This window comes from Azolla caroliniana, unplaced genomic scaffold, assembly GCF_043228905.1.
Source record: "Azolla caroliniana isolate FFs.n. ecotype wild unplaced genomic scaffold, voAzoCaro1.0.p SCAF_17, whole genome shotgun sequence".
Classification (NCBI taxonomy): Eukaryota; Viridiplantae; Streptophyta; class Polypodiopsida; order Salviniales; family Salviniaceae; genus Azolla; species Azolla caroliniana.
The window spans coordinates 2058131-2074513 of record NW_028230452.1 but is presented as its reverse complement, the minus strand read 5'-3'; the positions used below and the strand labels follow the sequence as shown (position 1 = coordinate 2074513).

At 39.8% G+C, this 16383-nt stretch overlaps 2 protein-coding genes and 1 pseudogene across 4 annotated transcripts; 2 read left to right on the top strand and 1 right to left on the bottom strand.

Annotated features, from left to right (window-relative positions):
• Window positions 1–1051: 1051 nt before the first annotated feature.
• LOC147852753 (pentatricopeptide repeat-containing protein At2g33680-like) lies at window positions 1052–4366 on the top strand. 3 transcript variants are annotated; one of them, XM_087333466.1, is made up of 3 exons: window positions 1052–1238; window positions 1353–2940; window positions 4021–4366. In XM_087333466.1, exons 1-3 carry the CDS (start codon window positions 1158–1160, stop codon window positions 4056–4058), a joined length of 1707 nt encoding a protein of 568 aa, XP_087189592.1. In that variant the 5' UTR covers window positions 1052–1157; the 3' UTR covers window positions 4059–4366. The 3 variants fall into 3 exon arrangements, with proteins under 3 accessions (XP_087189592.1, XP_087189590.1, XP_087189591.1); XM_087333464.1 differs by having other exon boundaries at window positions 1353–3939; XM_087333465.1 differs by having other exon boundaries at window positions 1069–1238; window positions 1312–3939.
• Window positions 4367–5967: 1601 nt separating this feature from the next.
• Window positions 5968–8901, top strand: LOC147852752 (pentatricopeptide repeat-containing protein At2g27610-like). The gene has a single exon (XM_087333438.1). The coding sequence runs from the start codon at window positions 6309–6311 to the stop codon at window positions 8349–8351; it is 2043 nt and encodes a 680-aa protein (XP_087189564.1). The 5' UTR covers window positions 5968–6308; the 3' UTR covers window positions 8352–8901.
• Window positions 8902–10133: 1232 nt separating this feature from the next.
• Window positions 10134–12180, bottom strand: LOC147852751 (glycerol-3-phosphate acyltransferase RAM2 pseudogene; annotated as a pseudogene).
• Window positions 12181–16383: the final 4203 nt, after the last annotated feature.

Here is a 16383-nt window from a genome sequence, read left to right as displayed (position 1 = left end):
CACTACCAACTATGTGTTGCACACTACGTATCCATACTAGAAACTCACAATGAATGCACCGTCCATAAAAGGACATCAACCACCGGTCCAACACTATCGTTGCTTTTTGAGATCGAAGGAAATAAAGAAATCTAAGTCAATGTGGTCTTTGAATCCATGAGAGACCGAGGGAAAATCTAGTAACTTTGCATCATGCAAGGTTAATCTCTCACTGACAATGCTTTAGGAGGATAGGTGCCATAAATCACATGCTTTTGTGAATTTTTGAAGAACATTATGGAATGTTGTAAAGCAAAATAAGATACAAGGTTCGGAATGTCAAAGGAGGTGGTAGAATGTTCTTGCTAGGTGATTAGCGAGTCACAAGATCAATAATGAATTATCCTATACATGATCAACATTAATTTACAAAATACATAAACTTTACTTATACCTTTCTATAGGAATCCATATTCAGCCCACATTGTTCAAATTCATTTGTTACAAAACGTCTACTAGATGTACATGAAGAAAAAGACACATAATACAATGTTGTAAACATAAGTTCTGTGTGAAATGGAAGGATGCCAATGAGTCATCAACAACTTAGGAAGAAAACACATGTTGGCAAACATGGCATGTGGATCTATTATCGAGAATGGAAACATTGATCGAAGCGGGGGAATTGATGAAAAAGGGAGTGATGTTCGCATTGTATCTAGGATATTATACAGGTGTGAAGTTAACGATCCAACATGTGGAAACCGACATGGAAAAGTTGATGGTACATTAGAAGTCGGGGAGGAGCACACGAGCATATGTTGTGAGTGTGCGTGCATGCTTGTTTTGTTCACGTCCTCTGGGGTGCATTTCGCAAACTCGAAACAAGATTGGCTGCATGAGCAATATCGGGAAGGGGGGGGGGGGGGGGGGGGGGCAAAGCGCCGGCATGTGCTACACAAGTGAATCTAACAACACATAATAATTATAACGACTATGAACAACAATAATATGTGCTTCATAGTATTAATAGCATCATAAAATACATACAATTTTTGTGTTCATAAAATTAACCAGATAGACCTTGCAATACCTACAACTACAATAACAACTACTAGTCCATATTTTGGTTCTGTTCACTATGCTGTTCTTCGTATTGAGCAGAGCTAGAGACAGAGATGGAAAGCGTGATGGATTTGGTCTGGAAAGAGTTCTTCATGGATCCTCACGACTACGGCTGCGACAATCCAAGCAATAAGGTAAAAAGCCACGCATTTTTCTCATTGACAGTTAGCATCCCATATGTATGTATGATTGTGTGTATATGCGTAGTTTCTTCATCGTTGCCAAATAACTGTCTTATACGATCACAGAGCAAATCATGGATCAACGGCGTTCATGATAAGCCTCCCTGGGTGCAAATGGAGCTGGCGAGACGTGGATTAGAATTCTCCGATTCACTCGTTACAGAAAAGGAGAAGAATTTTGAGGATCATTCGAAGCTTTTAAGCTTGATCAAATCTTGTGGGAAACAGAAGAACCTTCATAGAGGTATCAATGTACATGCTAACCTCCATAAAAAAGGGTTGCTCCAAAAGGATGTCTATGCCAGCACTGCCTTGATTAGTATGTATGCTAGGTGTGGCAAGCTCATAACAGCAAAGGAAGTGTTTGATCAGATTTTGATTCGAAATGTTGTAGCATGGAATGCTTTGATATCTGGATATGTCCAGCATGGACTAGTAGATGCCGCATTTACATGTTTTGAGCAGATGCAAGATGAGGGTGTGTCCCCGAATGCAATCACATTTACTTGCATTCTAAAAGCTTGTGGCCGCATAGGATCAGTTCCGAAGGGAGAAAAAGTTCATGCAGAGATCATCAAGAGAGGTTTACTAGGGAAAGATATACTCATTGGGAATGCGTTAGTGGATATGTATCTTAAATGTGGTAGATTTTCAAAAGCCAAAGGAGTATTTGATATGCTTCTACATAGGAATACCGTGTCTTGGACTATATTAATTGCTGGATATGCACAACATGGACTTGGGAATGAAGCTATGAGCTGTTATGACAGAATGTGCAATGAAGGCTTCTCCCCAGATGCTGTTACCTTTGGTTGCCTTTTGAAAGCGTGTAGCAATATACGGTCATCTGTGAATGTAGACGAGATACACAGGGAGATTAAAAAACAGGGATTGCTAGAAGGAAATACCATTCTTTGCTGTGCATTGGTGGATATGTATGCCAAGCGTGGCGCCCTTGCAAAAGCACACAAAGCCTTTGACGAGCTTCCAGTTCGAAATGTCATCACTTGGACTGCTTTAATTTCTGGATATGTTCAACATGGTTTCGGCAGTCAAGCTCTTGACTGCTTTAAAGAGATGCAAGGTGAGGGACTCTCCCCAAATGCAATAACATTTGTATGTGCTTTAAAAGCATGCAGCAGCATAGGATCAGCTGAGAAGGGACAAGAGATACATTATGATATAATCAAGCAGGGGCTATTAGAAAATGATATCGTACTTGGCACAGCTCTGGTGGACATGTATGCCAAATGTGGTGTTCTTTCAAAGGCTCAAGAAGTCTTTGATAAGCTTCCAGTGCGAGATGCGGTATGTTGGACGGCTTTGATAACTGGATATGTGCAGCAAGGGCTTGGTGATGAAGCCATTAATTGCTTTGATAGGATGCAAGATGAAGGCCTTTTGCCAGATGCAATCACTCTTTCTTCTATTTTGAATGCTTGTGGCGAAATAGGAGCAGTTGGGAAGGGAGAGAAGATTCATGCTGATATTATCAGGCAGGATCTATTGAAAGAAGATGTTGCACTTGGCAATGCATTGGTGGACATGTATGCAAAATGTGGGATGCTTCTAAAAGCACAAGAAATCTTTGATGCTCTTCCAATACAAGATGTAGTCTCCTGGAATGCACTCATCACAGGATATGCACAACTTGGTAAGGTTAAAAGTGTTATCTTCTCGTGTCACAAAATGATAGCAGAAGATAAAGTGCCAGATCTAGTCACGTTCACAGTCCTGTTGACTGTATGCATTCATGCGGGTCTTGTAGATGAGGGAGAAATGTACTTTAATGTTATGAGAACTATTTACCATTTGATCCCAACTTTAGAACATAATGCTTGCTTGGTCGATCTTTTCAGCAGTGCAGGGAACTTTGAGAAGGCAATAGTTGTAATTGAAAGGGTACAATATTCAGATACTCTTCCACTTTGGCTAGCTCTATTGCGTGCTTGCCAGAAATTTTCTAATGTGAAGCTAGGAAGATGGGCCTTTGACCATTCCATAGATTTTGATAAGAACAACACAGCTGCAATTGTTTGCATGAGTAATATTTATGCAGCTGCAGGCGTAGAAGCAGAGGCTTTCAGGATCAAAAGTGGGTGTGGAAAATAGCAAAATGCCTACAGATGTATTCAGGACAATCATTTTCCCTGACATATATAACGGCTAGTCATCTCTAACAAAAATGTATCCATATGAAGCTGCAACATGTCTTCAAATTCAGGAAGGGCTTTCCTCATGTTTACATGGAGCACCTTCGTCACCAGCGGTCTCACCTTTGTATGTATATTGCTAAAGGAAAGAGGCAGGTGGATTGATGTCCTCCAAAATGTTTAAAAAAAAGATTGAATTTATATATTTAAAATCTGGGTTGATACAAAACTTGATAACAGAGTCAGGCTATTCAATTAGAGAAGAAGGGACATCACATACATTGAGTGGTTTGGGAGAGCTGCTTTGAAAGAAATAGGTTGGAATGATGGAGAATTTGCCAATGTAACTTCTTAACCAGCTTGTTGATGTTAGCTCCTCATGTTGAGAAAACTTCTCACTGAAGCTGAATCCAAAGATGCCCTTAGACATGGTATTGAACATGTGCATTGGAAGCTACAGTCAGTGGGTATTCCCATGCATTGTGATGAAGCACATATAAGTGGGTACTATGACTTTCTATATTTTTTTTTATGTATGAAAAACATTTGGTGGCTAATTTACTGTTTGCAGTTTTGTGTAGGGGCTATGTATCAACAAGGTCGTTGTAGAGGAGCATAGGGCGTCTTTTTTGTCACGAGGTATGGGGGAGGAGGAGGTTGCTGAGGAGGAGGAAGAGGACAATGATTACTTTGCTTCATGTAATGATGAGGAGAAACATCACTATAATCTCCATAAAGTTCCTTGATGGTCTTCTTGTGGATCCCAAAGTCTTAGATGGTTTTGTAGGTTGTAAGTTCCTCTAGATTGAGATTGAAATTTGGTTTAAGTCGCATCATGTTTAGTTGTATTGTGATTGATTGATGTATTTCCCAAGGATGTGCATATACATATATTCATAATATTCAATATGAAATTCGATGTTCTTTTAAGATAATAGGGCACAATATTGTGAAATGCACATAAAAGATCAAAACCAACATACTTAGCTTCTTACTTCTTACTCAATTTATAGTTGATACAAAGGTACCCATTTGGGTTGGCTTAGCTAAAAAGGGTGTGCTAAAAGGGTGGGCCGGCTTAGGTGGCTAAGGTAAATGCATCCTAAAAAGGGTGTGCTAAAAGGGGTGGCACAAAGGAACACATGCACACCACAATATGGAAGCCTATTGATTCTTGTTTATGTATCTCATAAGGTGCATTGTGGTGGCATATTGATTTTGGTTCATGTATTTAATAAAACAAAAGTCTTATGGGCTACAATTTTTAAGCAACTAGAAACAATTATAAAAACAATGGCAAAAAGTATAGTTGCTATAAAACTATTGTGCATGAGTATCAATACACCAATAAGTCCCCATACTTTTAGCACTTTTCCAATTTCCATTGGCTGTTAGAAATATTGACTTTCCTAGAAATTTTACAGGTGCCGAATTTAACACAGATATAGAATTAGATATTGTTGACAATTTTTGACAATAATTTCAATTATATAAAAGTGTTGAAGGTTTTGCCATGGAGGAAAGTTGTTCCACATACTAGCCTAATGAATGTTTTGTAATTGTATTGACACATTTCTTTACAAATATTGGATGTTTGTGATAACATATTATGAACAGGAAATTTGATAATTGATCATTTGGTTGCATGAGTTATATGTGAGGATATCTTATTTAGCACATGTTTACACACATTAAACAAGATGATTAGTGGCACAAGTATTTTATGGGGTATGGTTTTAATCAATTGGTTTGTAAAGCAATGCAAGATTGCATCATTTGATATTGAGTCTCGATCACAACAATACAAATAAATGATCACGATGTTTATGTCCATATATTGAGGCATTGGGATAGTAAGCATGACCTTAGTGATTAGATTAAATATTTTTTGGCATCCATAAAAAGGCCAATAATGACCCATGGGACTTATGTACACAGGTTCTTGTGATGTGTGTCCCCTTATGAAGATGGGAAATTCATACTTTGAAGCACAAATTCTCAATTGTGGGTTATGGTTGGATGAATATCCATGGTATATGTCAAACTTACAGAAAATTATCTTTTTATTTCTATACCGCAATTGGTCCATGTAATCATAATGATTGTAATGCTATTTTCATACTAACAGTTTCACTCCTAGTAAAAAAATTGTTTCATCTTATGCAGATCTATTCTACTCAAGCACATGCCAATTACATGTTTGAATTTTGGACTTTATTTTACAACTACTATTATGAAGAACCACTCTGATACATACCAACAATATGTCTCATATTATGCAGGAGTTGAAAGTAACGCGATTTATGTGAGTGTTCTCTTTTTTTGTCAACAACATTTATCTTGCATTTGATATATTATTGGCATTCACACACTAAGCATGTGAAACAAATTTGAATGTATGGATAATGTCACAAAAATAGGCTGGAACTATAGAACTTAAAATCCTTTGATAGGAGAAACTTATACGCCCAACCAGCAAAATATGTAATTTGCAACCTATACACTTCCCCCGAATGCATAACATCGTGGCGTGCACATAATGTCATGTTTTTAGAGTATTTTTTCCATCAACAGGTTATCCTTTTATGTTGTAAGAGGGCAGGATTCGATCTCCCAACCTCTGCCAGTAATGATCGAGTTCCTGTACTTTTTCGCTGGTCCTAATAGGGTTAGCTGAATTACCCTTGTTCCAAGCCCAGAGACATGGATTGCTTATCATCGAAGCAGACTTCCCATCTCCTGCTCCACAATAATTATCCTCAGAACAGCAAGGTGAGCATATGTTATGAGTTTTCACTTTCATACAGCTACCACAGCTAGATGAAAGGCAGAGCACCGCATTTTTATCCATCACAGACACAAATTGTGTATGGATTCCCAAATAACATACATGCAGGATGGAAGGAATGGGAATTGTCCAAATCTTGTTTTCGGATCAAATCGAGGTCAGGCTTCTCTTCTGGAGTTTCTGAAGCTATGTGGAAAACATAAGAACATTCAAGAAGGCAGCAGAATACATGAAAATATCATCCAAAGAGGATTGTTTCGGGAGGATTTGTATTTGAATACTGCTGTTGTGAGTATGTACGCCAAATGTGGCGCATTTGCAAAAGCACGGCGAGTGCTTGATGAGATTCCTTTGAGGACTGTTGTTTCCTGGAATGCATTGATTGGTGGATATGTCCAACACGGACTTGGTAATGAAGCATTGAATTGCTTTGAAAGGATGCAAGATGAGGGTATCTCTCCAGATGTTGTCACATTTGCTTCCATCGTGAAAGCTTGTGGGAGCATGAGATCAACAAGAAAAGGGGTAGAGATACATGCTGAAGTCAGCAAAGGAGTGTTTCTAGCAAAAAATGTTATGCTTGCAACCTCGCTTGTGGATATGTATGCAAAATGTGGGGATCTTGGAAAAGCACAAGAGGTGTTTGATGACATTTCAATACGAGATGTTGTCTCTTGGACTGCATTGATCTCTGGCTATGTCCAGCATGGGCTTGCTGACAAAGCTTTGGATTGTTTAATGCAGATGAGGGATGAGGGAATTTCACCCAATGCAGTTACTTTTACTTGCTTACTGAAAGCTTGTAGCATTACAAAATCGGCTAATATGGGAGAAGAGATACATGCTGAGGTCCTGAAACAAGGCTTAGTGAGGAAAAATATCAAACTTGCCACCGCATTGGTGGACATGTATGCCAAATGTGGGTTTCTTTTTCGAGCACAAGAAGTCTTTGATTCCCTTATTGTAAAGGATGCTGTCTCATGGACTGCATTAATTTCAGGGTATGCAGAGCATGCAGAAGGCAATAAAGCAGTAGATTTACTTGAAGAAATGAGAGATGAGGGTCATATTCCAGATGCATTTACCTTTTCGTGTGTTTTGAAAGCTTGTGGTAGTGGAGTGAAGGGTGAAGAAATTCATGCCGAAGTTGTGAGGCTGGGTTTGTTTCCGAAAGATACTGCTCTTGGTAATGCATTGGTCCACATGTATGTGAGAAATTGTATGCTTGGAAAAGCACAAGAAGTATTTGATAAGATTCCAGCTCCAGATGTTGTGACTTGGACATCTATGATTGCAGGGTATGTCCAGCAGGGACTTAATGAGGAAGCACTGAACTGCTTTGGAAGGATGCTGGAGAAAGATGTTCCTGCAGATGCAGCTACCTTCGCTTGTGCTTTGAAAGCTTGTGCAAACATGGGGTCAGCTGAGAAAGGTGAAGATATATTTGCCGAAGTAAGAAAACTGGGCCTATTAGGAAAAGATATCATGCTTGGACATGCATTAATTGACATGTATTCCAAGTGTGGGATGCTGGGGAGGGCAGATGAAGTTTTTAACGAGCTTCCTGAAAGGGATGTGAACATATGGACAGTACTGATCGCAGGGTATGCTCAGCTTGGTGAAGTAGAAAAAGTGTATGCCTTATTTGGCCAAATGGTTGCAGATGGTATTGTGCCAGATCGGATTATATTTGTTGTTATGTTGTCAGCATGCAATCATGCAGGTTTAGTTGAGGATGGGCAGATGTATTTTGACGCAATGAGCACTATTTATAGCCTCACCCCAGACTTAGAGCACTACAGCTGCATGGTTGATCTTTTCAGCCGAGCAGGTCACTTTGAGAAGGCAATAAGTGTGGTTGAAAAGGTGCAACCTGAATACCGTTTTCGATTATGGTCGGTTCTGTTAGGTGCATGCCGGAAATGGAGGAAGGTGGAGCTTGGACAATGGGTTTTTGAGCAGTCAATTCATTTGGAAGTAGACAATGCTGCAGCATATATCTGCATGCGAGATATATATGCAGATGCTGGGATGCAAGGAGAAGTTGATAAAATCAATGCTTTGAGGATAAATACTGATGGTCATTGGAACACCCTAAATCGAGGAGTTGATTGTTGGAAGTGAAAAAGTGCATGTCTTTCACAACATATATGCAGATGCTGGGATGCAAAGAGAGTTTGATAAAATCAATGCTTTGAGGATGAATACTGGTCAACATTGGAATGCCCTAAATCAAGGAGTTAACTGATAAAAGTGAAAAGTGCATTGGTTTTCCACGATATATATGCAGATGCTGGGATGCAAGGAGAAGTTGATAAAATCAATGCTTTGAGGATGAATATTGGTGGTCATTGGAAAACCTAAAATCAAGGAGTTTACATTGCAACTGAAAAGTGCACGTGTTTTTCACGGGGGAAAAGAGTATAATATATGCTGAGGTGGTTGTCAGGTGTGCTTTTATTACTGGTGAAGGTATGCCTTTCTGTGTTACTATTCTTTAGCCATGTCTTTGATGTCATATATTCAGGAAAAAATGGATGATTCAGGTAAAAAACATCCACATTTGCCAAGATGGAAAGTGTAATTGTGAAAAAGAATAGCGATATCAAATCTTTTTCTCTCTATTTCAAATCAAAAGCAAAGAATAAAATTTATTCATATCCCTCCATCATCACATCAATCTCAAAATGGATTTAGGAGTTATGGAGAGCCCAGATAAGTATCCAGGTCAGCTCTTATAATGGCAATCAGTATTGCCAATCACTTTTTCTGTATTGTTCAAGGGCACAAAGGAGAGGAAGGGAGTTCGGGTAATGTAGACATGAGGAGCGATTTCCTATAATGCATTAGGTTGCTTTACCTAACAAGTACCTCATAGCTACATTGTTGGCATTACGCTCTTCAAGGGTAGTTGATTCTTATTCGCACCAACAAGAATTTGAGCTAAAATTAAAGAAAGAAAGAATTACATACACATTTTGAATATTTATAAGTGTTTAAAGTTTATGCTCAAAGGGAATATATTGACCTCTTACTTGCATCTCTTGAGTTGTCGTAATACATACACATTTTGAATATTTATAAGTGTTTAAAGTTTATGCTCAAAGGGAATATATTGACCTCTTACTTGCATCTCTCGAGTTGTTGTAATATGGCTTAGTATATTGATCGTTGTCGTAAAACATTGACAAAGCTTGGAATCAAAGCTATATAAGTATAAGCATGCACAAATAGACAAGTGACTCAAGAGGCAAGCAGAGATGTTGGGGGATGCCAATAGAACAATATGGAGCAAGTAATTTTCCATATGGCCTTGTCAAGAAAGACATAAAACATTAACTAAATATAGTCTTAAAATGGTTTCATGAAACATTTATTTTTACTCTTCATATCAACTTCAAACATAAAAAAATCGCAGGAGATGATCCTTTGAATACCATCCCTAAAAGCGAAGAGGAAACAAACCCTTGAGAGCATTACAAGTCTATCATAGAATGATCCACCAGAATGGAGGATGATGTTTAAAGAAAGAAAGAAAGAAAACTTTTTTTCTGTTTAAAGTTTATTCCAAAAGAAGTAATCAAAGGACATGAGAACTAGTTTGTTTTAGGGACTGCCCATTTAACACCGCAAGAAACGGACCAGCCATGTTTGTTTCACTTAAAATACGTTGTCTTGTCACATTGGGGACTCGTCACTGGACTCTTGAAGGGAATGTGAAGAGTTCATAGGCGTCTCTATAATAATAATAATAATAATAATAATAGTCATAGATAAAATATATAGAGTGACTAGTGCATGCATGAGTAGTGTCTAAACCTTATGGTTTTTGGTATTAATTATAGATCACAGTTTGCAATAGGTGCAATCAGATTGTTTAATGAACATTTCAGACCAGGGAAGATCAAAAGCATGGATTCAATACCTTCATTAAAAGCGGAGCACCAATCTCGAATAAGCAACACCCAAAAATAAAAGTAAAATACAAATGCAGTATATAGTATATACTAGTGTTTCCAGCTGATTGCATGATATGCATTCCTCTTATTCATACTCAAAGCTGGAAGAAGAGTAAGCAGCATTTATGTTGTACTTAGAAAGAATTTAAGAATGCATACCATAATTGGGCATAGTTAAATGTTCCTAGTGGACGTCATCAGTAATTAACCAATGTCCCTTAAGAAGGCTAAATTACCTACTTTTACTACTTAGTCTAGCCTTTCTCCAAATTCATCAAGAGAATGCATACATTTATGTGTATGTTCTACTATTATAGCTGGTACTTATATCATATGATTTTACCAGGAAAAAAAACAAAGGGATGCAATGTAGACATTTATAGGCAAGGGGAATAAGATCAGAGTGTTGATCCGGCATTTATATATCCTGTGGGTTGTGGTGATCCTCTTAACTGCGGACGGAAGAGAAGGGTTGCAAGGACGGGGTGACGGAGCCGTCACTCCCGACGAGGAAGCGGTACTTGTCCCGGCGCGTGAACGAGGAGCACCGGAAGCCAAGAGAGGATGCGATGAGCCGCTGCACGTGGTTGGCCACATCGACCCGGGACACGCCCCCAGAACCGCACGTAGCGTGGCGGGGGAGCGGCTCCAGGAAATGGATCTCGTACGTCGGGGAGGGGTTCATGAGGAAGAAGAAGGAATCGAGGGCCTTGAATCCGCGGACTGTGGTGCCGTGGAAGAGGGAGACCTTGGTGTTGATGGCGACCGGGAGGATTCGGTCGGTCACCTCGGCGAAGAGCGCGCTGAACCGGAGGAGGAGGGGCTCGCGGCCCGTAGTCCCCTCGGGGCAAACCACCACCGTCCTCCCCTCCTCCTCCACTAAATGTCTCAGCTTCTTCAGATCCGCCGCGGCGTTCCGGTCCAACCGAACCGTCGTGATGGGCGCCACCATCTCCGACACTCGGCTCAGGCTGTACGTCACGGCCGTGACGGGACGCCCCAGTGCCACCGATATCATGATGGGATCCGCCAGCGTCCGGTGGTTGCACACAATAAGCCGCCCGCCGCCCTGCTCCTCCTCCTCCTCTGGCATCTTCCCTTTCACGATGATGTTGATCCCCGACAGCCTCACCGCCGGTAGCCACCAACGGAATGGCACGAAGTGGCCACATATGAGGAGGCGGAAGAGCGCCAGCAGTATCCCCACGGGCATCCAGAGGAAGATGAGCAGCGCGAGCAGCGGCGTAGGCCGTTGCGCAAGCCGGCCGTCGTGGAACACCACTGGGTTCGCCAGGTCCGCCAACCCTTCTTCCTCTGGGACATGGGCCAGCTTCGGGTCAGGAGAAACATGCGCCAGCTTGTGGCCAGGAGGAGGAGTTGGGGGGGAGCTGACGAAACCAATGCAGCGGCCAGTGCGGGGAGCCACCATGAGCTCGCTTCCCACGACCTGCTCCGCGCCCAGCTGGTAGCGAGCGAATGGCTCCACGAAGGCACGCGGCCATTCCGTGACCACGCAGAGCCGCCGACGCCGACTCCGACGCGGCCCGAGCGCCGCCCATCCGTGGGATTGCGAGGTGCAGAGCTTCTTCCAAGCGGTGGCGGAGACGTCCTCGGACAGGAAGCGGGGGAGGACGGCCCTGGCCACGGCCTCCACGTCCTTGAGGCGGAGGCCGGAGACGGCGACGAAGAGGAGGAGGTTGAAGGCGGAAGCGCGGTGGCCAGATTGAGCGAGGAGCCAGGAAATGGGGAGGAGGAGGAGGAGGAGCAATGCACGTGGCATGCTGCCGGCCTCCATGGCCACAAGGAAAAGGTAAGGGAAAGGGTCGGAGCGGCGAAACAAGGCGCCCTCCAGTAGGACGCGGTCATAGTCATGGTCATGGTCATGGTCATGGTCATGGTGCTCATGGTCCTGGTCATGATGGTCATGGCGTGGGTGCGGCAGCTGTGAGAAGAAGTAGGGGACGTCGACCGGATCGGCGTAATTTGGAGGCATGATGATGATGGGGTGGTGGGATGGGGGAGGAGCTCAGCAGCTAGGTGAAAATAAGGAGAAGCAGAACGGCAGGAGCTGTAGTGGTGAAACGAGGGAGGAGGCGGAGGTGGAGTGGGAGACGTGATCTTGTTTACTGTTGTTTAAATACATAAAAGACCATCATCCCAGGCAGGGCAGAGACGTTAAATTTTCTTTCCCATAATGTCCGGCCGTCCATCCATACACACACACACACACACCCATATGCGCTCTTTGTCTCTCCTTGAACCAACCAACCTACAATAGTGGGCCCGGAACCCACCACGAATCCCGTCCCACCAGAGAATTATATGTTTGTATTAGTTTTTTCATTGCCCTAGATAGTATTAGTAATACTAGTTGTAATAGTCGTAGTAGTTACCGCCGAACAGTCCTTGTCTCCCAAGTCGGTGCATAAACACTGCCGATGTTGTGTTTTACTCGTACGACACCCCCTCCCATCTTTCGGAGTGCTTCGATCGATCGTGACACTTAACCGATCAAATTGATGGGAATGAATCTCTCTGGAGTGTGGTAGGGAGACTTGGAGGTGGCAAGTCAAATGGCTTTTTATCCCTTTTTTGTAATAAAACTTATGGGGGTGGCTCAAGAAGAATGTATTTAGTTTTGAGTTCCTTGCTTTTTGTGTGTTAAAAGTAAAGGTGGGAGTAGAGTGAAGAAGAGAGAGAGAGAGAGAGAGAGGAGGCCGTAGGCACGTAATTACCTCCTTTCATTCCATTCCACAAGAGAGATAAAAAAACAAAAAACAAAGAGAAGAGCTACCTATCCTAAGTATTGCTTATTATTGTTGGAGCACAAGGAGGAACACAAGACATGATGAATGAATGAAACCCACATATATTGGTAGGCTCCTTCCCTTGTTTTTTTCGCTTCACTTTTCACAATACCTTAGTAGTAAATTTTGTTCTTGTAACCACACACTCCGAGGAAAATTTGCATCACTTTTTGGAGCAAAAGTAAGAAACCATTGAGTGCCTTATGATTGCTCAATCATAATACCATACTTCATACATATGATCTCAATTACACTTTTTAAGACTTTCCTTGATTAAAAATCCAATGGAAACAAGACATTGTCATCTGGGAAGCACGATGTGTGCAACTTTAGTTGTGAGAGTGAGGCCCAACCGATAAATTCTAGACAACCATGAGATCAAATGACTTTTTTGCCATCAATAATTTTTTTGATTTTTTCCAAAAAATTATACTACATTAGTATTAAGCAAAACGCCCTAAGGTCCTAAGGATATACATACACTAATAGATTAATCTACTCTAGATTAGTATACATGTTAGATCAATTGGCATAATTTATTATGGAATGAAACTAATTGAAATTACAATGAAGGATGTTCCTTGAGAACATTCGTGACAATTTGACCTCTCAGTCAAGCTCCATACTATAATCACTTAAGGGCTCTGATGGTGGAAGTAAGAGACAATAGCTCCAATTTTTTGTGATTAAATATGTGTGTAAACAAAGTATTGATCAATTGACACACTCTATTCAAGGTTTTTCCATTCATGCACTCTTACCATGTGATTTGACAAGGTGAAATTTGAATAATCATGACAAGCTTTGTACCAACATAAAGATTTGATCCAACTTAAAACTTGATGACATTCTCTTCTCTCTGTCTCTCTCTACTCAAAACTGTCAACATTTCACATCTTCTACTCGATAGGTCAATTGTTTCCTTATTGATTGACACCGATAAGCTTGATATAAAAAACAAATGTTAACAAAATTGGAATTTATCAATACTACCTTTATAGTGTATATGAGATGCAATAGTTTGTGGAGTTTATGGCTAGGCTAGATGATGAAACAAGCTTCCAAGTTTTGTTGAGTTTACAACTTAATTAGCATAAATAAAACTTGTACAAGTAGGATATGTTCTAATGAGCATTTGGATGTTGGGGTGTAGCTTTAACACAATTATCCAAGAGATTGCGGTGGCATGCAATCGGACATAGAGAGAATCAAACAACTACTACTAAGTGACAAAGGTATGTAAAGAGAAACAATAAGAAAGGTTTGTTACCTTGTTCAAAAAATGTACATCATGACCACAACAACTAGAAATGAGAAAAAGAAGCCATTGCATTCTAAAGCACAATGTGAAATATTGGACTTTCTATCACGAGAAAAACCTTACTTTAGACAAATGACCGCTAATTATTTCTTATATATTCACAAGGTTATCATGAGGAAGTTCTAAAGTTTTAAGGAAATAAACACATAAATATAGTGATTCTTGTGGTTGTGTTCAATATGATAACTCTTCAATATTTTCGTTTGAGGTCATGCACAGTGCTTGCGTAAAATTGCCATTATTGCACAACTATCAACCACATATTTTAGGAATGTATAAGATTACGGATTGGAAATCTCAATGTCATGCAATTAAAAACCATAAAGAAAGTTTGTGACGTGTCATATTAGAACATTTAAACGAATGGAGTATGAATGTGATTGTCCATTTCATGAGAACCGTAACAAACAAGAAGGGTTTGTCATAGATAAAACCTTAGTAAATATGGATAAGAAATAGATTAACAAAAGTTCGATTTAGTCATAGAGTATTTATTTACCATCCACAAAAGCTTGAAGTAAGATTATCAATGCGTAAGGAAGTACAATTATGTATAGACTATGTGTGATTTGTTGCAAACCTCAAAGTAACCAAATAGACACACAATTGTCACAACCATTTGTGATGTTACATGCATATATACCCAATAAATCACTCATATACACAATCCATTGTCATATATAAAAGAGATTAATTTAGTGGACGATAACGCAAGATGTATTCTTGACTTACAATTATTGATACGTGATAACTTTGACTGAGGTTGAATTTTACATAATGAAGTAGTTATTTTCATAGACTTTTTGAGGCACTTGTGTTCTACAGAACACCCTTTTTAATTTGGAATATTTGAATAGGAGATGCCTTGGCATTAATGAAATGGATATTTTAGATATCTTGGCTCACTTTCGCATTCATTGCTAGATCCATCCTAACTTATATATGTACTTACCTATATATCCTCATAAATCACCCCCCTCCCCCCAATCAAATTTGTCTATAGTTGGTTATACTTGATTCAGTGTTACTAATTGTTTTTTCAAAGTAGCATAATTGAAGGATGGGTCTTGACCGGTGTAAGGATAGGACTCAAGAGTACATGCTTGATAGAAAGGGGATGTCCCTTCCAAAAAACAATACCCAAAGCAAGCAGCAAATCTATGATTTAATACAACTATTACTAGTATTCTAGTAGTAAAATGTTAGTAATATACATATATATGTGATAAGAATGTGTCCATTGCAAATATGCACAAAGTACATATTCTGTAATTTGTAACTGGTTTATGTAGGAAAAAACCAAAAATCTATGTATATGTATTAAAAATGGCTAGGTAAGCCCTCTTTATATGTAAGTGAAGGTCATCACCATGGTTGCTACACGGCATCCTATTTATCAATCATATTGATACTTTGTACGTATAATATAACAAATATCATCGTACCCTAGTGGAGGTTTGAGGTTCCAACATTGATATATACTTTAAAACTCCTATTATGCACATCTTCATATTATAAAGAATGTGCTTGTTTCAAAACTTAAAAGAAATTTTCTTTGGGAATGGTTTACTGAAGATATCAACAACTTGATCATTTGTCTTCACATGGTCCAAATCAACTACAGATTCAACAATCTTCTCACAAACAAAATGATATTGCACTTAAGTAATTTGACTGCAAGCATGAAATTTTGTCGTTAACAAGATTGAGCTTATGATAATCACAATAGATAATCAACAATAACATTTTTATAACATCTCTAACCATATAGCTCCATGTACAATACGGGTTGCAATTATGTACTCTACTTTAGTAGTACTTAACGTGTCTGTTAGCTACATCTTTGATAACCATGAAACAACCCCGCTTCCAAGTGAACACTAATATCAACTTGTACTTACTCTTGTTTCTTTATCTCAAACCTAATTTGCATCATAAAAGAAATGATGAGAAAAGTCATCATTGGAAACGAAATACCATATTCCAATGTGTCTTCAATGTATCGTAGAATTCTTTTCTTTGCTCCCCTCAAGTATGCTTTCTTAGTTTCCTGCATGTTTTTACTAACT

Excerpts from the sequence above, each read along its gene's own strand:
- LOC147852753 (XM_087333464.1), top strand. The coding sequence starts at position 1,158 with ATGGAAAGCGTGATGGATTTGGTCTGGAAAGAGTTCTTCATGGATCCT. Across the intron at positions 1,239-1,352 it reads GCGACAATCCAAGCAATAAG|AGCAAATCATGGATCAACGG; the intron begins GTAAAAAGCCAC and ends ATACGATCACAG.
- LOC147852752 (XM_087333438.1), top strand. The coding sequence starts at position 6,309 with ATGGATTCCCAAATAACATACATGCAGGATGGAAGGAATGGGAATTGT.